Source organism: Lontra canadensis, unplaced genomic scaffold (genome assembly GCF_010015895.1).
Source record: "Lontra canadensis isolate GAN:19392208 unplaced genomic scaffold, GSC_riverotter_1.0 scaffold38, whole genome shotgun sequence".
NCBI classification, from domain to species: domain Eukaryota; kingdom Metazoa; phylum Chordata; class Mammalia; order Carnivora; family Mustelidae; genus Lontra; species Lontra canadensis.
In genome coordinates, this window is record NW_022631032.1 from 6498093 (window position 1) to 6521854 (window position 23762).

At 40.6% G+C, this 23762-nt stretch overlaps 1 protein-coding gene across 1 annotated transcript in view; it reads right to left on the reverse strand.

Moving 5' to 3' along the window:
* Positions 1 to 12022: 12022 nt before the first annotated feature.
* SLC49A4 (solute carrier family 49 member 4) overlaps positions 12023 to 23762 on the reverse strand; it is a 67267-nt gene continuing 55527 nt past the window's right edge. Inside the window, exons 8-9 of the mRNA XM_032869513.1 lie at positions 19370 to 19552; positions 12023 to 12338 (exon numbers count right to left, since the gene is read on the reverse strand). Coding sequence (XP_032725404.1) covers positions 12223 to 12338; positions 19370 to 19552 — 299 coding nt within the window. The 3' untranslated portion in view covers positions 12023 to 12222. The remainder of the gene's footprint in view (positions 12339 to 19369; positions 19553 to 23762) is intronic.

The window sequence follows — 23762 nt, forward strand, 5'->3', positions numbered from 1 at the left end:
ATCCATGTGAGGCAAGTATGATTACCCCACTCCTTCATGTTAATTATACTTTTTTTTTTTTTAAGATTTTATTCATTTGTCAGAGAGAAAGAGAGCACAAGCAGGAGGAGCGGCGGGCAGAGGGAGAAGCAGGCTCCCAGATGAGCAGAGAGCCCAATGCCAGACTCCATCCTAGGACTCTGGAATCATGACCGGAGCCAAAGGCAGATGCCCAACTGACTGAGCCACCCCGGCGCCCCTGATTATACTTTTTTTAATGGAGGAGAGTGCAGGATCACCCAAAGAGATGAAAGAATTCCCAGGGCTCAGGGCTTGTTGGGGAAGGAGCCGAATTCAGCCCAGCCTGTCCCGCTCCCAAGCTCCCATCTTCCTACTGTATCTCGCTGCCCAGACGCTCATGGAGCTTTGGCTTTACTTCTACTGCCATTTGGAGTTTGATTAAAAACAAAATACGGACCACTTTATCACGAGTGCTTTCAGTACACATTTATTGCAAAACCACAGCACGGTAGTAACTGTAACGTCAACATAACAGTATTTCCGAACGGAACAGGAGATCGCCATTCCAATGTGCATTCTCCAAAGGCGCGGAGGCTTATATGGAAGCTCCCGCAAGGTGAGTAATGACTAGAACCCCGTCCTGAACTGGGAGTTCTAAACCATTAAACACTTAATTACCACTTTGGCAAAGCAATGCGCATTACCATTTCCACAATGTAACAGCACAGAGATTTTAAATGCATCTTTATTTTTCAGAATCTTCAGTCTTCACAATGTGAAGTGAAGCAGAGTTTGAAATAAAGCGCTTTGCCAAAACATAAGTTTCTTAAAAAGACCCGATGGAAAGGAGGGAAAACTGCATATGAATACTATTTATCAGTGCTTACAGTTGACATTAACTATAGAATAAAAATACTCAAGACTTCAACATTTCCTTACAAAAGTATACTTGGCCATAAAATAAAAGTCTATAAAACCCCAAATATTAAAAAAGTAAAATGCAAAAAAAATTTTTTTTATTAAAATGTAATACAATCTTTACATGGTAAGAATTGTTTAAAAACTCACAGGACACTTCCTAAATTGTGATGAGTGATAGAGGGCATTTACCACACGCTCTCATGCTTTGACAGTTGCATAGACCCACTGGGTCACAGAGCCAGGCCGGCAGATATGCACGCAACCGCCCCCTCTCCCCCAGTCTCCGGCTGGGTGGCGTCTAAGCTCCCTCCGCACCTGTTCATATTTACACCATGTCTGTGCTGGGAAGAGGAAGTTTGCCCAGGCACGTGGGGTGTCATAGGAGGCGGGCCCCCGATGCCAGAGAGTCTGCCTCTTTATGTTGCCTAGATCTTAGCGTTGCCATGTGAATAATCAGTTCCTGGAGCTGGAAGGAATCACAAGAGATCATCTGGTTTATCCTCAGTCCTCTGGCCCAGCCCTGACCCATGCTCCTCCTTAAGTGGAGCTTAAGGCTCTGCCCCAGAAGTGCGGAGTCGGCTGAAACCTGATGGAACGCTATTTTGCTCTGGCAATCAGAACTTCTTGTGTGTAACTGTAGCATTTTCAGCCAAAAACCATTCTCGGGATGGACCCAGATCCCAGCAGGAAAGGACTTTGTTTTTCCACAGACTGAATGAAAGGAATCAGGGCAGTCACTTCACTGCAGCCTGGGACTAACTGGAGAGAATGGGCGGGGGGCATGGATGGGAATGAGACTCAAGGCCAAGAGGGAGGCTCAAGGCTGAAGGCAGGGTGATCTACAGGAACCTGGGGGAATGGGAGTCGGGAGCCTATTTAGTACGTTAGGCCCCCCACGCCTCTCCCCCCCCATCCCCCGCCCAGTGTGGATGGTGGTGGCCATGGGACTGTTGCAGGCTCTTGCTCCGTGAGCTGCCTCTGCTGTTTCCGCAGCCGTCTGACCTGCGCCCCCGGCCTCTGCCTGCCTTCCTGCTCTGTCAGATAGCGCACAGCCACATAAGCCAGAGAACTATGAATGGTATAAAATTAGACCAAATCCATGGTGGCTTAGGAGCAGAAGGAGAACAGCAACGTGTTCGGGCTTTGGGATAGTGATTTTGGTTGGACAGGCTTTCTGGCTTGCTTCTAGGAGAGCGACCAAGAGGATGGAGATGGACGGAAAAGTCCAAATGGGAACTTTACTTGGATCTAAGTCCACTTGGACTACTCAAGATTTCTTTGCATCCAAGAATTGGCATGAAAAGCCACTATTCTGGCAGACTGCAGGAAATACAATAGGTACTGAAGGCATGCCTTCAATTACAGAACATTCCTTGGAGGATGGAAGGGAAGGGGATTGTTAAAGTTATAGCATTTCAAGTAAAACACAGCTCCTCTTGGGAGGCGCTGGATATCTCCATTCCCACTGCTTTCTCGGAGCAGAACAGGAGACTTCCTATGCCAGACAGGGCATCTGTGGGGGCGGGGTTCCCAGATGGCTGGTTCCCCCTTCTAGCGCTCCCGCGGGCTTGCACTAACTCGAAGTGGGAAATGTGGTGACTCTTTCCTCACCACTACAATTCCTCTTCACCTGGGTCCTCTGCCTTGACTGTTCTGCCAGTCCCCCTCTGCCACTCTATTTCTTGAGCACCCCACTCTGGCCTCCATTCCTTGAAAGCAAGAAGTTCTCAGTGCAAACGGGGAGTGGCTCTGGAACAGATGACTGGGAAGCTGTAGCATCTCCAGCCCTCTTGAGCTGAGAAAGCAGTTGGCCAGACGTGCCACAGGCAGGATGTACTTGGAGGCAGGAGGCTGGGCTAGATGACTCAGTGAGAATAAGCCAGTTTCGGGGCTGTTTTCCAGAACCTGCTTCTACCACAACTCTGCCTCCAAACCCCCTTCTCCACTTTTGCTCAGCAGATATGTTAACACATGCCTCCTAGGCCTGGCTTGTCTCACTGACTCTTTTACGGTGGTCTCCTGGGCCTCCTTACATAGCCTTGTCTCCTCCTTGCTAGAAGGCTCTTCCCTCTGCCTAATCCTGTGTTTGAAAGAGCACTAATAGGTCAGAAATCTTTGGAAGCTTGTTAGCTTTCCCTAAATCCTTTCCCCCTCTTCTCAAGTCATCAAAACACATTTCCCTGCCTTTCCCTTCAAAAGGGAAGGGAGTATGGTACAGTCTGTGAAGGTTACATATATCCATGTGTTGGTTAGGACACGCGTGGATTTGTCATGGATTTAGAAACCTATTCAGGATTTAGAAATCAGGATTTAGAACCTATTCTTCCAAATAGAGTAAGACCCCACAGACAATTGTAGACATAGTAGCCTTTCGGGGGTGTCGCTAGCTTTGAACTACATGGTTTTTATGAATGGATTCATCGGAAAATGAGTCTGAGGGCCAGGGCACTGTCTTGTTTTTACATCCTCAGTGCCTAGCCCAGTGCTCAGCAGGCAGTAAGAGCCCTGCATTGGATTACGAGATCCAGCCTCCTTCATCCCTGATATTCTTTCTTTTTTTAAACATGATCTGCCTCTCCTGGCATTTAATATTGGCTATGATGAAATCCCTGCCTGACTTTATTTTAGGATGTTCCATTATGTTCAAATTGTCTTATAAAGTACGCAGAAGGAAAAAGATCATAGTCTGCTCTAAGATAAAAGAAGCAATTTTGTAAGAAAAAATTAAAATTTAAAAAAACATGAAATAAATTCCAGGACCTAGCCAACAAAGAACTTATTGGTAGAGCAATATTGATAAAAGACTAGATGGGAAGGGGATCAGTAGCTGGTTCATTAGAAAAACCTTTCTCCCAGTTAGGCAGAAGGATGATTACAGGCAACAGAAGGGTAGCATGGAGTCGCCCGGCATGGGGGTCGACACTAAGCTTGAGTGAAAAAGACAACAAATATGGAAGGACTTCTCTATTCTGGGATAAAAGAGGGTGAGGTGTCAGGGCTAAGATATCAACTGATGTTTTTTCCACGGAAAGAACAAGGGTAACTACTTTCCTTGGGACATGGAACAAGGATTCTACGGCACAAGCCAAAAGGACAGTGGGATTACGGAGAAGAGGGATGGCTGCATCTGAGACATCTCTAGCACTTTCTGAAACAATTTCTCAGCAATAACATACTGATCAGGAAGAGCAAATGTGAACTGGCGAGTTCAGGAAAGAACTATGAAGAAAGGGGCCACCCCGACACACTCCCTCAATCTTGGCTAAATTCCACTGGGCAGGCCCCTCCTGCCCTTGGCAGGTGATGTGGGACCAAGCACTCTTCCTGACTTCTGCCTGGCATGTTCTCTGAATCACAACAAAACAGAAAAAGCACGTTATGAGTGTAGGTCAAGGACACGATTTTGTTTTGGACTTGTAGATGCAATCTAGTAGAAGGGAGGCAGAATTTTCCCAAAACTTAATTTTTATAAGCCTCCAAAATGATCCATTTCTGGTGGACAGGGAGATAAATTTGAGATTGGGGACATTTGTAGTAAATAAAACTATCTGCAGGACTAAAACCTGCCACCTCCCCCCCCACCCCGCCTTTAAAGCATTCTTTGGGTTTCTGCAAAAGCCCGAAGGTCTTCAGAGGCCAGGGCTTCACTAGTGCTGCTCAAGTGTGCTTAGGTTCACTCGCAGGTGGAGAGACCTGAAGGGCTGCCAGAAAGTCTCCAGTGTTCAGACTAACCCTTCTCTGTCTATCTGACAGGCTGAAATCCCAAGTCCTATCATCAGAAATCCTTCCTTTTGGTGTTTAGTCTTTGTTCTTTGTTAAAATTCAAACTTCCCTTAGAAAGGAGACTTACCAGGCCTTATGAAATCTTTGGAAGATTTCATGCTTTTGTTAAATTTGTCTTCAGAGGAAGACAGAGGTGCCAACAATCTCCCCAACTTCTGGAAGGACTAGTAAGTGACCCGGCCGTGATGGTGAGGGTTGGGATTCCTAATGCCAAAATTGATGCTATGCTCCCAGAGAGATGAAGCTTCTGTCTGTGATGAAAATTTCAATGGAACCAAATATCCTTTCCTTGAAATCAGTTATGGTTAATGATGGTATGAGAAAGATACTTAGGTTCCTGCTGTGAGTAATTAAGGATTTGGGAAACTGTCATTCCTTCTTTTAATTGTTAGTTCAGGAGAGTATTTTTTTTTTTTTAAGATTTTATTTTTTTGACAGACAGAGATCACAAGTAGGCAGAGTGGCAGGCAGAGAGAGAGGAGGAAGCAGGCTCCCCGCTGAGCAGAGAGCCCGATATGGGTCTCGATCCCAGGACCCTGGGACCATGTCCTGAGCCGAAGGCAGAGGCTTTAACCCACTGAGCCACCCAGGTGCCCCAGTATTTTGGTTTTTAAAATACATCTAAAAGGTCCTGAAGGATGGAAACATCTTTGGTTTTTCTGATTCTCTTTCACAGGCAGACACTGCACACATAATGTTACTCTATATCCAGAATAAATAGAAGGATGACTGAAGAAATAAGTGGGTATATTGACAGACTGAGTTTCTCCCACTGCCCAGATCCTGGCAATACATCACTAACAGCTAAAAGGGCCTTGTAGAATTCCTCATTTATCTGGGGGTGATAATGCACAACTGGAAATATTGGGGGATAGGTTTTGCACTCTACTGTGGTCTTCTACTTTTGGTGACGTGTGACCACTAAGTGTAGAAAACTTTTCAGCCAAAAGGAACATATACTCTAACCCTCTTAATTTAGAGGTGTGGAAGCTGAAGTCCAAGAGGACGGGTGGTTTGCCAAAGGCCCCGAGGGTGCTAGCAGCTGCCCTGGAGACAGAGATGGAGACCCAGGCCTCTAAACTCCCAGCCTGGTCCCTTCTTTCAGTCTCTTTCTCCACCAGCTGTTGTGCTCACATCAGGGCCTCAATGAAGCCTTGCTTACAAACACCTGTGTATAGATCTGGCCTTGACAAGGTGAGCCTCTGCTCTCACTCTGTAATCTGCACAGCTCTCCTGACAGAATGTGGCCTTGTCCAGGATGACAGAGTCGCAAAACAACTTACAATCAATCCTTGATTGTGCCATGACTCTAGAAATATAAGTCTGAGGATGGGCTTTACCATCTGATCTGACAGTTTGATTTCTACAGGTGCAAACCCATCACTGACTCACAATGAATCAAACCAAGCCAAATGATGGGTTCCTGGTTTGGCTTGATTCCAGACAGCAAATGCAGTGCTCTGACCTGGCTTCTGGAACGCCACTGTCTCAAAATCAGATGGCAGATTTCTCTCTTATTGCATTTGATACATTTAATAAGCCCCGCATTTCATATACAAAGTCCTTTGGGGGAAATAAACAGCACCTGCAGCTTATCTCCTCCCACAGACAATGAAAAAGCCAGTTCTTCTGGTCAAATGTGTTCAGCGGAATAGTCCATGTGTTCACAGGAGGAGGGCCACTGCACAAATGGAAGCAGGAAGAGATCTTAGGGATATCTTTGTTCGCTCCCTTAATTCAGAAATGCGTTCAATGGGAAATAAAGTGACTTGCTCAAGGTCAAACAGCTGAAGACACTAGGCCTGGGACACCTGCCAGGACCAGGGGGTCCTGGGTGTCTCTAGTCTAGTTCATTAGGAACTGGCCTGCTTTCCTCCCTAATGCTGGTAAATCGGAAAATCTGATGCAATCGGAAAGGGGAAAGCCAGGTGGAGAGGAGGGCAAAGAAGGAAGAGGTGACCAAACCAAGCTTCGCTCTTGCCCACTACAATGCATCCATTTTACGGGTAGTGTGAGTCAGGATAGCTAAGGAAAGCGACCAGGAAAATAGGATCACCAGGATCTTCATTAGCTAGTGTTTTTTTTGTTTTGTTTTTTTTGTTTTTTTTTAAATGGAATCACAGGGGCGCCTGGGTGGCTCAGTGGGTTAAGGGTCCTGGAATTGAGCCCCGCATTGGGCTCTCTGCTCCGCAGGGAGCCTGCCTCCACCTCTCTCTCTGCCTGCCTCTCTGCCTACTTGTGATCTCTGTCTGTCAAATAAATAAATAAAATCTTTAAATAAATAAATAAATAAATAAATAAAAATAAAAATGGAATCACAGAGTTTATTCTCTTGAGTCTTTGCTTTCTACACTGTTGTCTCTGCTGAGACAGGGCTGAGGAAACCCTGTCAAGAAAATAGATTTGGATTTCGGGCGTGGGTCATTCACTTTCTTCTCTCACAGTACGTGGGCCCTAGTTGACATCAAAAGAGAGAGTCCATTTCCAGTAAGAAAAAAGGAATATTGCATATTAGAATTCACTTTTAAACTTCTGGATGTGATAAGAGTTTGATGGTCTGCCACCAGGTTTGTGAGATGTCTCTATTAACTACTCCTCCATTTGGTACAGACGCATCTGGGAGAGAAACAAGGATCTCAGAAACTCCTGCTTCTGCCCAAAAAAGCTAATGCCAACATGGTCAAAGAATTAATTCCCTAGATGACTTAATTTTAAATCCCCAAGTTTCTATAAATATGTATGAAAATGCATAGAAGAATTTCTGAAAGGATTAGTAAGGAATACTTTGGAAAAGGGGCATGGATAGTCAGCACGTGTTTGTATGGAGATAGACCACCCTATTTCTGTACTGGGTATTTTACAATGGCTATGCATTCATGCATTCCTTGTTTAATTTTCAAAAACTTAAAAGAAATGAAAAAATTACTTAATTTTATTTCTGGTTACTGCATTGACCACTTATGCAAAGAATGCTGGTCTAGGACTCAGGTTACCTGCTAAAACTTTGCTTGGCAGTGAACCTCAAAGATTCTCTGTGAATTTGTAAAATGAGGTATTTGGATAAGATCATCTTTTTGATTCCAAGGGCAGAAAATCAATTGGAATTAGAAAAAGCCTAAACTAAGTTGTAGAAAGTAGAAGTTTCACTTTTTAACATTTAGGTAAATGAAAAGTGTCTCCCAAGTCCTGCTTGCCATTCTGGTCAAGACTGTGGAAGCCTCCCTTGCAGATGAGAAGAGCCAAGAGGGAGCCCCGAGAGCACTGTGATGTGTGCTTGAGAGCTCAAATGGTTTGATGAGTTTCTAACATCTTATCAAGCTGCTGAAATGAATTTCAGCTTTCATTTTTCAGTTGTTTAAGAGAAAAAAGTGTAATTTTCCCTTGTTGAATGAACAGAACAGCGAGGGCAGAGCAACCTTTGCTCTCACTTTTTGAGCATGGGTTGAGATGAAAAGATATCATCGGAGGCCTTCCAGATTTCCAAGGCACAAAAGAAAGACTCCATAAGGCTATCGAATCAGTCCATATTCTAAAAAGCAAGAAGGAATAGCTAGAGAAGCCTGTTAGAGAGACCTTTGTCATTTCCACGTCAGGGTATATTCTAACTTATGAAACTTGCTGTGGGAAGAACTGTTAGAGCTCTCTGGACTGACCCATGCTAGCGTCCCGCTCAGGAGACGGAAGCCCAGGCGTGTGGCCTTGGTCGTAGTTAAGCATGAGGCTGGGCTTTCGCCTCGGAGCTCAGGGAGGGCTTCAGGGTGAAGCCTGTGCCAGGAAGTCAGGGCAAGGAAGAGACCTAGAGAGTCTCAGACCCCTGAGAGGACACGTGTGCTCAGGGTGGTCAAAGTGTCCCCTTCCCGAGCGCACAACTACCTCTACCGAGTACAAAGTACCCATGGACGCTGTTAAAAGAGCACCCCAAAATCCCCCCGTCAACTTTTGTTCTTCTGGGATGGTCTAACACTACCTATCCCCAGAATATTGCTTATATTTTCCTAACAGACTAGTGAACTGTTTGATAGTATGGAAATAAACTTTAATTTGTTCCTTTCTGTACAATTCTAAATTCAAGGGGGATTCCTAGATTCACAAAATAGGTGTCATCAAATTTCCTCATAGTTTTCTTTTGCACTTGCTATATAAAATGGTATAATCACCATGATTCCCATACTTATTATTTTAGGCACAGGTATGGAATTAATGTGATTTTTAACATTAATTTAAAGCAAGTTTACTATGCATTTGTATTTGATCTTCAGTTTAAAACGTAGCTTCCACTTACGTAAACAGCAAGATGAATGCCTAGATTTTAGTAAAAATAATAGGAAAAAAAACCAATTTAAAGTAGATAGGAATTTAATCTCTTCAATTTAAAATCTCTTAGCTTGAATCCCTCATTAGAAGGGCTTCATAAAAACAAGCTGTAAACATTCTCAATAATGAAGCATAAATATATGATCTATGATAAAGCTTGGCCCTGAAGCTATATATGTTTAAATATACAAAATCCTACTTTAACTTGATTCCCTCTTGTTATTTTATTAGCTCCATCCTCCAGTGAAATGCATTTGTGTGCGTAATTATCTTGTGCCTATACCTCGACCACAGACCATATTAAAAAATGTTTCTTCCCATAAACTGTGAAGTATTCATTGATAAGCCACAGGGAACTTATACTATACATGTTCTTACCAATTAATGCTGTTGACTTGGTTTATGAGGATTGAATTATTCATCAGAATCTTTTTATATCACATCCCTGCAGGCTAAGACTCAGAGATGTTAGAGCACCAACAGGATGAAGAAAACAGAATGATCTTACTTAAAAACCAGTCACCTCTGTTAGATCTCTGTACTTTCCATACTCCAAATGATGATTTGTTCCAAGCCCCACCATGTACTAACATGGAGGAGTAGTCATGACCCCCCCCGAAATGTCCCAGTTAAACTGCGGTTTTGTGAGGTAGGGGAAAACCTTGCTTTGGGAGTCACAAGGTGTGGGTTTCAGTTGGTTATACCTTTGTTACTAACTAGGATTGTGACCGTCAGCGAGATCCTTAGCCTCTGTGGGATTGTTCCTATAAATTCTAAAATGAGGAGCTTGGCTTAGTGGAGGGTTCACACTTCTTTTGTTATAAAATTTCATTAGGACTCTGTAGTGTTTGTTTAGAAAGTACAAAGACAACAGCTGGTCTATTTTGATGCACGCTAGAAATAACAACAAGTAAAAAATGCATATGACTTGAAATATTCAGGGAAATGAATAATGTGTAATCCTCTCTCCCCACCTCCAAAGCCCTTTGGTTCTATCAGGTTTGGTATATGAAATTTTGATCACTTAAAACAGTTGCAGTTTGGATTAGAACAAGCATCTGCCAGAGGGGTAAGCAGATAGAATAAATGAGATGGAAGCATTTCACGTGTGCTAAAAACATGGTTGGCGTCTGGTACGATGTAGGAATTTTCATCACTACCCACTTGGGATGTCATGAAATTCGTCATTTAGGTAATATTTTTAAAGTGTTTTTCTTTACTTGGTATTAAAAGTAGAATTAACTATAATTAGAATGTTCTATATCATGTCTTATTATAGAAAAATTTCATATACAGTGTCCTCAAACACAACAGTTCTGACTAAAACTGAGTACTTCCTAACTCCTCCCTCTCCTATCTGTCTTCTAAGAGGGAGGGGTGATGGTTACCTGAGCACCGCTCAGGGACCGCTCATATCCACAGTGGCTGGCTTTCAATTACCTGCAAGAATTTTGCTTTCCTTTACTGAGGAATGACAGAGGTAACTGGAGCTAAGCCTAGCCTTCATGGGTTTTTTCTTCTCTTAGCAAGTTCCTTAGTTCCTTCGGTTCTTGATTCTAAGTCAGCAGGGTGGTTATAAGGGTGGTGATTTTAAGGTGACGGATGACAGAGGCTGAATTCCTTATTTTTCAAGAAGCATGATTTAGGATCTCAGAAGAAGGCTTAGATCCTCCTCTGAGCCCGGGGTGAGCTCCCACATGACCCTGGACTTATGAAGGGGGGGCAGGCTTTGGGACCGTGTGTGAGGATGTGTGCACACATGATGAGATGAGCAGAGCAGAGGACTAAGCAGCCCTCTTTAACCATATTCTACCACCATGGCTAGGAGAAGGAGTCGGCTTGCACTCTGTTCAGAGAAAGACAAATAAAATATATATTTAGCTGATAATCAAGATATAATTTCAAGGGAGGGAAAAAAAAAAGAGAGGTGGTTGAAGGAAGATGAGAATAATGAAGACAAAGAAAGTATTGTTCTTGTCTTTCTGGGAAAACGTTTGGTTTTCCTAGGTAAGGGGAATGATGTAAATGTCAACAGTGGTAATACCATAATCCCACCGGAGCACATCTTATGTCACAATGAAATATATGTCTGAGAGCTGTCCAATGAGTAACCGTCATTTTTAAGAAAGCTAACATCCACACAAAGAAAACAGGCACTGACAAAAGATCGCCTTCTCAAACATGCGGACTCCGTAGAGAATGGAGTATTTTACAACCTGAATTGAATGAAATACAAGAATGTAATCCAGAAATCACTCAATAGGTTTGGAAGTTTCAATGTTATAAATGGTTATTTCCAAACAAGGGTCATTTAATAAAATGCAGCCCAAGTAAATAATAGCTGGTGCTGGGCTTTACACCCCCTGCCACCATCTCTCTCTCAACATACAGCCTGATGACACAGAATGTTCCATGGGATTTCTCAGCTCACTTTTAACAAGTGCCCAATCAGAATGGAATTACAGTTTTTATACAATATTTAATACGACTATACTGAACATTTAGTCACCTTTAATATAATTATTTAAGAGCCTAGTAGATGAAATTGCATTTCACAGAAACAAGGACAAGTTGAGATCGAGACACAAAGTATGTGTTCTGAAGCACTGGGAAGCACTTGCTCACCGTAATAAAGATGGCCCAAGGTTTCCGACCTGGTTAAAAATAAGGAGTCATATAAGAAATGGCTTTATTAGAAAAAACGTAGTGTACACGTGGCTAATTTTTATCATCGATAGACCTCGTGGCTATTTTATAATTAAAATCTGATCGAGGGTTTAAACTTCTTTAGAAGTTAGTGGCATTTCTTCCTATTCTGATATGTGACTTAGGTAAGGTATGTGACAGATACCCTTTATTTCTTTCCATAATTACAATGAATCAATCAGTAGTTTAGCACTGGCACAAAACATAGAGGACATCATTCAGGTAGTGCTTTACGTGTAAGCTACCCACACTTCCAGCCCCGGAACCAGGCACGAGTGTGCCATTTTATATATATAGTCTTTCGATCCCCTACAATCCCTCCGGTCCCGCGTTATTATTACCTAGTAGTCATGAAATGAACGCGATCATCTGTAACCTAACAACACCGCTGAGTGAAGTTTCTCTCTTCTCCTTTTTTTCTCCTGTTAGGTGTGCAACTCCAAGCAAACGTGTGGTACAACTTCCAGTCCCTCTTTCAACTCCTTCACGTCTGCGCTATTACACTGAGACAACCACATCAAGATAGAGTCTGTCATATGATTCCCTGAAGCACAGAATGAGGAGGAGACTGAGCAAACACGACCCGGGAAGGCACCAGTTGAACCAAGACAACTCTGGAAGACAAAAACACGCAACTGTAAGCATTCAGATGTCAGCAGCAGAACCACCTGTAAAAATCTATTCCTCCAAAGGGGGGGGGGAAATCAATCACCTTTAGATGTTCGCTATTTTTAAATGCCCTCTATCACTGTTACTCTTGTCTCTGTTTAGAAATATCTGACAGTTTAGAAAGACAAGTAAGAAAAGCACCTGAATTTGGAGACAACACTTTTAGATTTTCTTGGATAGAAATATCTAGTTCTCAGCAAGCAGTCATCACCGTAAAACATGTTAGAAAATACATTAAAAAAACTGAAGTGAAATATAACAAATTAATCCTAATTCTACCCTCAGAGAAACTGCTGTGAATATTTTGGTTTATTTCTTTCTAGTTGTCTTTTTTTCCCCTTACTAGCATAAATGTATGTACAATGCCAATTATCCGAAAACCTACAGGAATTATCTAAACAGGCAATTCTGTCATTACTCGGTTTAATAGTATCAAGAACATGCTTATTAAAAAATGCTGGCTCATGAACTCGGGGCTGGCCCACAGGCCAGCCCCAGCCTCATGCTACCAAGACACGTCAGCTCCCTGTGGCCGCCTGCCTCCAGTGGCCCTGGGGCTGTGCATCTCTTCTACCTCCTTCTACCAGCCCTCCTTGCCAGGCAATCCTGAAGCTCTGGGTGCAAAGTGAGCAGCATCTTAGCATGAAGGGGTTGTGTTGGTGGGGGGGAGGGGGTAATTTCCTTAGTTTAATATCCATTAAGCAATTTCAATTAAACAAACAAACAAACAACAGGGGTGCCTGGGTGGCTCAGTCAGTTAAGCGTCTGCCTCCAGCTCGGGTCATGATCCCAGGGTCCTGGGATCAAGCCCTGTGGCAGGCTCCCTGCTCATCGGTGAGTCTGCTTTTCCCTCTGTCCACCCCATCACCCCAGCCCCGCCTGTGCTGTCTCTCAAATGAACAAATAAAATCTTAAACAAAAAAACAAATGAGGGAAAAAAAATTAGGGGGAAAAGCTCCCTCATACGTTTTCTTTCCTTTGGGCTCTGCTATAGGTTTATATTTTCCTTTTGCACTCCTATAGAATACTAATACTGGCTTAATCTTCAAAAATCATCCTAAAGATTTCTACACTGCTGCTTTAGTTCAATCCATAATTCATATGGCTAAAAGAGCAATTTATGCTCTGAAATGGAAATCAGAAAACCAAGTTGGTAAGAAAAGGTGCTGAAATACCTTTTTTCTGTAATATGCTTACAAAAGCAGCCTCCCCACATCTCAATTTTTACATTTTAAAAGGCAGACATGCTATTCTATAGCATATAACAAAGACATATATTTCAGTGGTATTTCTCTGCAAAGCTGTTTCCTGTGCTTTACTTGGATTGACTATAATCTAAACACCGAGGAAGACTGTGCCCCTAGAATCTTGTCTTCATTCCAATATTCCCTGAAATGACACACCAGAATTGTCAGCTTTTATGTTAACCATACAGCTTCTGGATTTCAGATAATAATTTTAACCAGGCAAAAAGAAGCAATAAAATAAAATAAAATAAAATAAAGCAGAGAAAAGACAGTAAAATAGAACAGCATACTATTTGTATTAAAAGTGAGCATTTTGACTTTAAGGTCAAATTTTAAGCAATAGCTAAAAAAAAAAAAAGTATGGCTTGACAAAGTGCTCTACAAGAAGGACATTTTCTAAATCTCAAAGAGATTGTATTTTATGGGGGGTTAGAGCAACATACATGTAGCAACACCCAACTTGTCCTTGCTCCCCTGAAACCCAGAAATTTACCAAACATTGCCAAAGAGACCTTTTATTTCATCAGAGTTATAAAATTATTCCTTCTCCCTGGGTTCAGATGAAAAGGGTTACGGTTTACAGGATGATTTTTACTATTGTGCCCCACTCTGAGAAGTCAAATCCATTTTTCAGTTAAGTTCACTTGGCTCAAGCAACTACAACTGTTCTTTGAAATTACTGGCCTTTTCAGAAGGCAAAAAGATACACATCTCTACATTTTCCCACTGCAAAACATTCACATCATTCACAGCTTAGGTGCTCTAATAAGCAGGAAATGGCTTGCTTAAATGTTTCATATGACTTTGCAGTAGCAAAGTCACCTGCTATCCTTTATGAGCCTGGTGTCATATTACATAATTGAACCAACAGGGTTCTGATTCAATGAAACTTTCTTATTCTTAACCATTATATTCTTTTCTTTTTTTTAAGATTTTATTTCTTTATTTGAGAGAGAGAGAGAGAGAGCGCAAGTGAGCGTGCGGGAGCACAAGCAGAGGGAGTAGCAGGCAACGGGAGAAGCAGGCTTCCCACTCAGCAGGGAATCGGACATGGGACTCAATCCCAGGAGCCCAGGATCATGACCTGAGCCAAAAGCAGATGCTTAACTAACTGAGCCACCCAGGTGCCCCAACCGTTATACCTTTTTAAAGACAGCATGGTTTTCTAATATTCCCTTTTTTTTTTTTTTTTTGGTCTTTCACTAGAGAAAATACAAATCCATACTTTAAATCTGCCCCACTCTGTACTTCTACTGGTTCTTTGTCATTTATTATATATAGTGCATCCAGAATAGTCTTTGCTAATTTTACAGTTCGGACAGGCACTGTGTCTTACTTGGTGAAGCAGACTCTGCACCAAATGGTGATGTTCTTTTGGGACTGAACTAATCAGGATTTGACTCATCCTCTTACCTTTTTCTTCCAGAAGTACTCTTACACTTTTTAACCTCATCTTTCTCTTTAATGATGCCATGCCTTCAGTTTCTACCACCTTCAAGTACTTGTCTGGTCCCAGATACCACCCTCCAGAACCAACCTTCTACCTTCTTTGGGGATTTAACCAGAATTAGGATGATTTAACAAAACTGTCTCCATTTGCATTCAAAAGGAGCCGCATGACCTCATGATTTCATGGTGTAATGCCCTGATTCCTTCACTCCCATTAACTACCCAACAGATCTGACCATAACATTATGTAATTACTCCCTACATACAAAATTTCTCCTTACTAGTCCACATCTGGTGAACCTGTTCTGGTAACCAACAGTCAAAGCCTCACTCTTCAGCCAGGCCCCTGAATCTTTTGAGCCACCATGTGGCCTCAAATTCATGGTCAGCTACTTAAAAGTGAAAGGCCTGAGGTGTAAAAACCTTTAGTGCATTTAGCCAAAACCTTCTAGAACAAAAAATAGCAAACAATACAAACTTCAGAACAAGTTACAAACAAAAAAGAGAACATTAGAATATATTTCAGAGCATATCAAGAAAATAACAGCATCTTCAAACTGATTTTGTATGCGAAGTTATTAGGATAGAGTATCACTGTACTGCTTGGAATAACTCAGAGATTCTCCAAGCAAACATTACTGGAAGCAACTCAGTTTTACAAACAGGCTTGTATTAGGGAGCAAGTAACAGTTTGTGTGTGTGCGCGTGCGCGTGTGTGTTTTAAAGTAACCTTGAAAAACCCAAGACAGAAAAACTCTAAGAAACTTCTGATACTGTCCCAAGTACTCCAAACAGAAAGAGAACAGGACATGGGGGATCCTGCGTCCCAAGAAGCCAGCGGCACTGGCATCGAAGCCGGTGTGATGTCTACCATCCATGATGGCAATGGCCATAATCTGCAAGCAAATCACCAGTGGAGGCTTTCTTGCTAGGCAAGTCATTCTAATGGGGTCATTTTGGGGCTAGTCTGTACAGCCCTGAGAAATTATCTCTTGACAGTCACCCACTAAGAAGCACACTGTGGGGAAATAAATGCTAGTCCGGAAGTTTAGTACTTCTTTGAGAAATGACCCATGAAACCACAGATCTTCATGATGATTAAAAAGCAGACCTTCTAATCATGTAACTGACAGAATTGAATCCTGACACATAACTAGCTTCTGGGTGAGTTTTTCAAGTTCTAACATGACCGAATTATGGTGTTTGAATACTGGCTGTAATGGAAGGGAATTCCAATTATCCCAAGAAATGTTTAGCGTACTAAGTTGTGGAGCTAAAAGTTATTTTTAGGAAATAATTTTGCAGAGTTTTCAGATTTGTTGCCTGTCCTCAAACCTCAGTTACAAGGTGTGAGGGCTTCTGCTGCAGGACTTTTGGGGCAGGATCATTGGGGCAGGGGTAGATCATTTCTACATGGAAGAGCCTCAACAAGGCTGTCATTGTTCTGGTAATCTTGGCCTTAGAGAGATGTGGGCGTATTTGTATGCATTTATTACACACACTCACACATAAACAGGTAAAAGCATCCCCTTAAAATAGAAGCCTAGATATTTAAATTCCTACTAGAAAGCAGCAAATTATCTAGAAGGAAACAAGACAAATATTTCGTGAGTGCCAGGGATGACCTGGCCTAGGCTCTTTCACATAAACCTTCTGATTAACTCTCTAAAATGTCAAAATGTACTGGGATTTTTTTTTTTCCTGAAAATCACCTTGCTGGATTAAAATTAATTGTTAAAGTTTCATTTTCCACAATAATCACGGAGATAAGGCAAAAGCCTTTAACATGGACACAGATATGTATATATACAAACACGTGATCGGAATCCAACCAAAAAGAGGGAAGCTTTTTTCCCCCCAGCTAGATAGATCCTTGATTATATCAGTGAGATAGGAATTAGCAGAAATACTGCCACATGTTTGTGCCGCTACCTACGCCAGAGAAACAAAAACATCTGCTTGTATCTGGTCACTAGGAATCTGCAAAATTGGGGGGGAGGTGGTGAACACTGATTGATGCTCATCTCTGTTGAACAGATTGAAAGCTGCGGGTGGACCAGCGGAGGGACACAGACACTCTACTGGCCAAGCAAAATGATTAGGAGTACACTGGGCTCTTCCACACTCAGACAGTGGAGGGCTATTCTCTGCCTTAAATGGATTATTAAATATATGATGTACTTTAGAGACCACATGCAAGAGGTTTATTTATTGGGGAATAACATTATCTGGCATCTACTGCTTTTATATGCTGGGAGGACAAAACTCTATTTCCAGCAGACAGAAAAAAACACACTCTAGCCAGGCTGCAGGGACTACTTAGCAAAGCTGTGCCCATGAGCTGGAAAATTGTTTCTACCACCTGAAGGGGCAACGCTGCCATCTGCACACTTTACCATGCAAAAATAGAGAGGTACTGAGCCTCTTAATTGCAAATGTGACATACGGAAGTGGATTAAAGCTCATGTGTAGTAACTGTTTACTCTATTTAGAGTTATTTGTTCTGTTTTAGAAAACACATTGGAAGCATTGACCTTATTCCAACACCTCTTGATGGCATTTTCCCTGACGGGAACACATGTTTCCAGGAGGACTGTAACCAGTGGGCTAACTTCATTAATCTCTGTCCTTCATATGAAAAACTCAACTCAGACCAAGTTTAGGAAGGTTAGAACCTACAATACCTGCATTACTGATTGATGGAAATAATCTAGTCTGTTGTTAGATTGTTAAGAAGTTAATACATCATTCAGATGCTTTTTGCTGTTAAGTAAAAATGCCATGTCCAAAGTTGTTCAAAACCCAGGCCAGACTGTTTTATCAGCTTTGGAAAGTTTTAAAAAATTTACTTTCCAGTCAAGGTAGTTATCATGGCTATTATTTCTATTATAAAACCTGTAGGAAAGTTTCCTATAAGCAATTAGGACTCTTAGATTGTCACATTTTAGAATGTTTCTTACATTTGAATCTTACAAATTAGATTCTTCCAGGTACAAATTATCTGAATTTACTGGTATTTTGATGAGCAGTTAAGAGAACAGCAAAGAGGAAAAAAGGGTAGTAATAATGAATTAAGATGAGGAAATAAAATAGGATCTAAGCCTAATAGAAATTAATAAAAGCTTTACATTTAAGAATCCCAAGTATAAGTACTTATTTTAATATGCAAAAAAGAATACCAGAAAATTATACTCAAATTTTCCGAAACAGTAAGACAGATTTTGGGCAGGAGAAGAAAGAATATCAGAGAAAACCCAACAACCATGCAAAACGGAGTCACTACAAACCCACGGACCCCAGCATGAGACTGGCCTGCCTTCAACCTGCCCGGCAACTTTTCCAGCTGTTCCCATAGCATCTCCTTCCACTCCTCAAAGATAATTTTAATGCTCCATTCTCTCTGTAAGCCCTTTCTCCACTATCTTCCCACCAGCTCTTAACAGAATAGCTTGTAAGCAGAAGTCAGTGCCATCAAAGAGCTCCTTCAATGATCTTCCCGGGAAACGTGTCTGCTTCTCTGCCCACACACGCTGCTTCCTCTCCTAACTCCTTTTGTCCAAGCCTAACTCCTCCAGCTGAGTTCGGGACCCCATCCTTCTCTCTCTTGCCCCTTTTCTTCAAATGTGTACTCTTGGGTTCTCACTTCAACCTTCTTTCACTCTTTTCCCGTGCTAACCAATTCACTAGCCACTAGCCACATGTAGCTATTTAAACTTAAATTAATTAAAATGAAATTTTAAAAGTCCAATTCCTTATTTGCACTAGTTTCATGTGGCTAGCAGAACTGTTTTGGATAGTACAGGTAAAGAGCACTGCCATCATCATAAAAAGTTTCATTGGACAGAGCTGTTCTATACATTCTACACACTCCTTAGGTGACCTCACTCATCTTTAAGGCTTTACACTACAAATATACCCTAGACATTAATTTATATCTTATGTTAAGACAGTAGATTCTAAGTACCTTTTAAAAAGCAACAGCCCAGTGGTTCTGAAGGAAACTGCATATTAGAATCACCTGAGGGGCTTTTAAAAATACAAATGCAGGACCCAGTCCCTGTTAATGAAACCAGAACCTCTAGGGAGCGAGGGCGCACTAGACAAGGCTCAGAATGCATTTCAAGAAAAACAACTGAGGATCTTTTTTTTTTAAACTGGCACGTGAAAGCTCAAAGTAATTTGCTTTGCTGAGAATTCTCCATATAAATTCCCCATACATCAGCACCACAAACCTCTCTCATAACACATTCAGCTAGGAGATAAAAAGTCAAATTTCTTACCTGTGTGATAAAATGTGAGAAAAAATAAAAGTACTCCCATGAACATATTACTTAAGAAAGTGACAACTCCACAAGTAATTCCTTCTGGAACTGGGTAGACAGTTTCCACAAAAAGCTCAAAAAATATAGGTATACTGCTATTCAGGAACACTCCCAGGAGAATGCAGGAGGCATACAATGTCACTAAAATAAAAACACAAACATTTTAGTTTCATGGCAGCAGCAGGGAGTCCTAGCGGAGAGATCTTCTGGGTATTCTCTTTCATAAGTAGTAACTCTGGAATTTCACATATTTTCAATGGTAGCTGATAAAGTTTGACAAAGTATCATTATCTGTCAGCTCTTTGCTCAGGTTTTGTGGAGTAGATAGGAGAAAGTTTTGTTGCTGGATGATAGATAACCAGTTTATTTGCTTTGTCTTTTTGGTATGGATTATTCCAAAGCACGGAAAAAATTTTACCACTATAGTAATAATTAAAAGGATTCTTCTCCCTTAGTCACACTCCTGGCTGATAGATGTTTAGATAAAGTATAGCAACTTAATTTGAAATCTAAACTCATTCTACAATTTTAAAGAGAACTTAAAATCTAAGAGTAAGTGTAAGAAACATTAAGTGTTACTGAAAATTACATACTTAAAAGAACTGGTTAGGAATCTCCCTCAAGTAAAAAATAAAAATATCCAGTATGTAATTCCTGGAGACACACTTAAAATAGAGTTAATCTTCATTTTGGAATGAGTTTTATGTCAATAGTTTTTAAAACAATACATTAAGTTTCTTGGAAACACAAAAAATTTTCACCCAAAGATGTAATCAGTAGTGGTTAGGATCTCAGGTTAGCAATAAAAAGCCCATTAACTGGATTCCATAGTGAAATCTTCGAATAAGGACATTATTCTTATTCTTAGAAGAATGTCTAGGGAAATGTACCCTACTCCAAATAGCTATGTCACAGCTACTGTCTGCATACAAACCTTCATTACCTTAAATTTAAGGTGAAAAAAAAAAACCAGTGAGGGAAAAAAATGATATCCTACAGCAAGTTAAAACACATCCTTTATAGACTAGTATGTATATCATAGCCAAAGATATAATAATGAGTAGAATTTATTCTAAGCCTAAGGTTATTGAGAAAATGCTTATTTTTTGTTTTTAAAAATTCTGAAGATCTAATCGGTTTTATTAAATGATTCATGAACTGGGCAGCATCTCATCTAGCAAGTAGAGGGAAATTCCCAGGAAAATACTTATTTTTAATTTTTTCTCAGAAAAATATTTTAAATAAAAGTATTTGTTAAGGAAAAAAGTTTCTGTATAGTAACCTCAACTCCCACTTCTTTTTCCAAATATACTAGTCTTCCAGGATTATAAAATATTTAATAATTCTATAACACAAATGGTGGTGATCATATTTTTTCTTTGACTAGAAGGTACACATGAAGAGAGAGAACAAAAGGATGACAGAGAATAAAGAACACACAACGGGCTAAAGCAGTGACCCAACTATTCACAGAATTAAATGGGAAGCATCTGATAGTTAAAGTAAGTACCACTTACAATATGTAGTAGTAATTTTCAAGATTCTTAAAAACAGAACCTCATGCTCACTATGTACTTGCCAGACACAGATCACATAAATCAGTCAACACACTCCCCTTTACACGTGACTCATCAGTGGCACATGAGGAAATGCAGGGATGGAATGTCACTGGCAGCTTTGATATCATAATCTACCTACAAACAATTAATAATTTATCAGTCAGTCAGTGGTAATTAGAGCAGAGATGGCTACTGACCCAAACACGGATGTATCTAGGAATGTGAAATATGAAAATATTGAAATAAATAACAGCAAAAATCAAACTCTTAAGGACTGGGATATGCTACTTCTAAGGATTTACAACCCACTAACACAATGAATGAGCTGTTTTTAGGGAACACGTCTGTTAAGAATCCTTTTGACATTTTTCTTTCTGAAAGAGATGAACTCTCACATGTAATTTGTAAGCAGGCAAGTTAAAATAACTGAAAAATTACCATAATCTGTATGGTATATTTGCATGTGGTAAAAGAAGGAAAGAATGATACTATAATGATGAGGACATACAGAAAGAGGACTATCAGTTTGAAGTCTTGAAAGGAGAGGTTTGGTTTTCCTGTTTTTTAATCAAGCATGGTACTGAGACAGAGAGAGCGAGCGAGCGAGCGAGAGACAGGATGTCTCAGAAAACTAGAGCCTGGTGAGACAGGCGGCCCTGTCTGAAAACCCCTTAACACCACCCCACTCCCTTGGCTTCACTGCATGCTCATTAAAAATCTTCTGATTTTGGTCTCCTAGGTATCTGAATTCCGGGAAGGGAAGAGGAAATCTTTATCATGGGAAAGACACAATTTCTGTTGTAAATTAAACCTTGTTGATGGAACTGTAAAGAGCTGATCTTCTGACAGGTCATTTGAAAATGCCTATCAAAATAAATAATGCACTTACTCTTTGACCCAGCAATTCCACTTCCAGGTATTTACCCTATAGCTAGTAAGGTACAAGAATATAGAGAACACTCACTGCAATATTGTTTGTAGCATGAAACATAAAAAACAAGCTAAATGTCCACCAATAGGGGGGTTGGTCATTTGGAAACTTATCAAACACCCAAAGGTGTATTATTGCAACCATTCAAATTGACAGTAACTCTGTTTATAGTGATATTAATGACATCTAAGGTATGTAAGTGAGAAAGGTGTGAGACAGTGTTATTTCTTTAAAAAGGACAGACACATGGACACACACACAAACACACACACACACACCCGTTTGTAAATTTATAGAATTCTCTGGGAAAATACCCAAGAAACGGACATTCAGGGTTACACCTAAAGAGAAAAACTGGAAGCCATAGGAGGATAGACATTTTTTATCGTATACCTTTTTACTACTAATTGAATTTGGATTATTTACTTTGTGCACATCTTACCTATTTAACAACAAAGAGAATTTGATTGTAAGCTAATGATATAGCGGTTGATCCAACTCCCCTCATGCAAGTTTCTTAGCTCACAGATTCAGAAATAGTTATCACTGGGTGGTCTGACCCACAGACTTCCCCCCAACCCCCTGGGAGCCACGTAATCCAGCCCCTGTGCAGAATCCTTGGCACAAATATTCCCACTTCATTTTGTATTACACATAGGATACATGGGCTGAGATGGATGAAATAACTTCACAGGCTAGTAAACAAAAAGCAAGTATTTTCATTCAACTCATTCAATTCTCTCATTCTCGGGGTTTGCTTTTTGTATTATATAGAAATGATGACCAAGACGGTGTTTTACACTGGATGGACGTACTGAAATCACCTGTTATTCCATAAAGAATCAAAATCATTTATACAGGAAAGGGTTAAATTAGCATCATAATCAGAATGGGGAAAAGCAGCTGTGTTAGGACTGATTTCATAGGCTCTGCGGGGCTCTGGGACACGCATACATAAAGCAGAGGCTGATTTGAATTTCACTTCCATTTGAGTTTTCAGTTTAGAGGGTGATATAGTATCTTTATACACTGGTTTGGCAGATCCAGTGGGTGAATGTCATCTATTAAAAGTCAGGCAGACAAGATAATTTCCTGCTCATCAGAGAGGGTTCAAACTACATGACTGTTAAATATTTCTTTGACTTTTCTATAGTGCTGATACTAAAATTATAATAAACTGCCTTTCAATTAAAAAGTCAAGGTAATTTAGCAGAACAAACACAATGCTGATGCAGGGTTTTTTTCAGAGAAGTTAATTCTCTGAAATTCGACAATTCAAACTGTGAAAAATAAAGTCTTGTGTAGTACAAAATTTAGTTACAATGGATATTTCAAGAACATGAATTGGGTCATAACCCTGAAAGTACTACTTACCCCATTCTTGCTCCCAATGACAAACTAAATTAGTAAACTTTAGGGAAATAAACTATGTTTAAAATACATTTTTATTAACCCAAACACTTGAACCTTAGGTGTCACAAAACAAATGACAAAACTTCAAATTAAGAACTATTACATTCAGGGGGTGAATGAATGGGTGGCTCAGTCGGTGAAGTATCTGCCTTTGGCTCACTCAGGTCATGTTCTCTGTGTCCTAGCATCAAGCCCTGCAAAGGTCTCCTTGCTCCCTAGGGAGTCTGCTTCTCCCTCTGCCCCTCTCTCTGCTCATGTTTGCACTCTCTCTCTTTCAAATAAATAAATAAATAAGATCTTAAAAAAAAGAAAACTATTTCATTTAACATTTAATGAGATTCTCAATATATCATTAATAACAAAACAACTTCAAACCTTGGATTTATATAATTTTTAAAACACTTTAAAAACTGCTTTCAAATATATTTTCATATTTGATCATCCTACT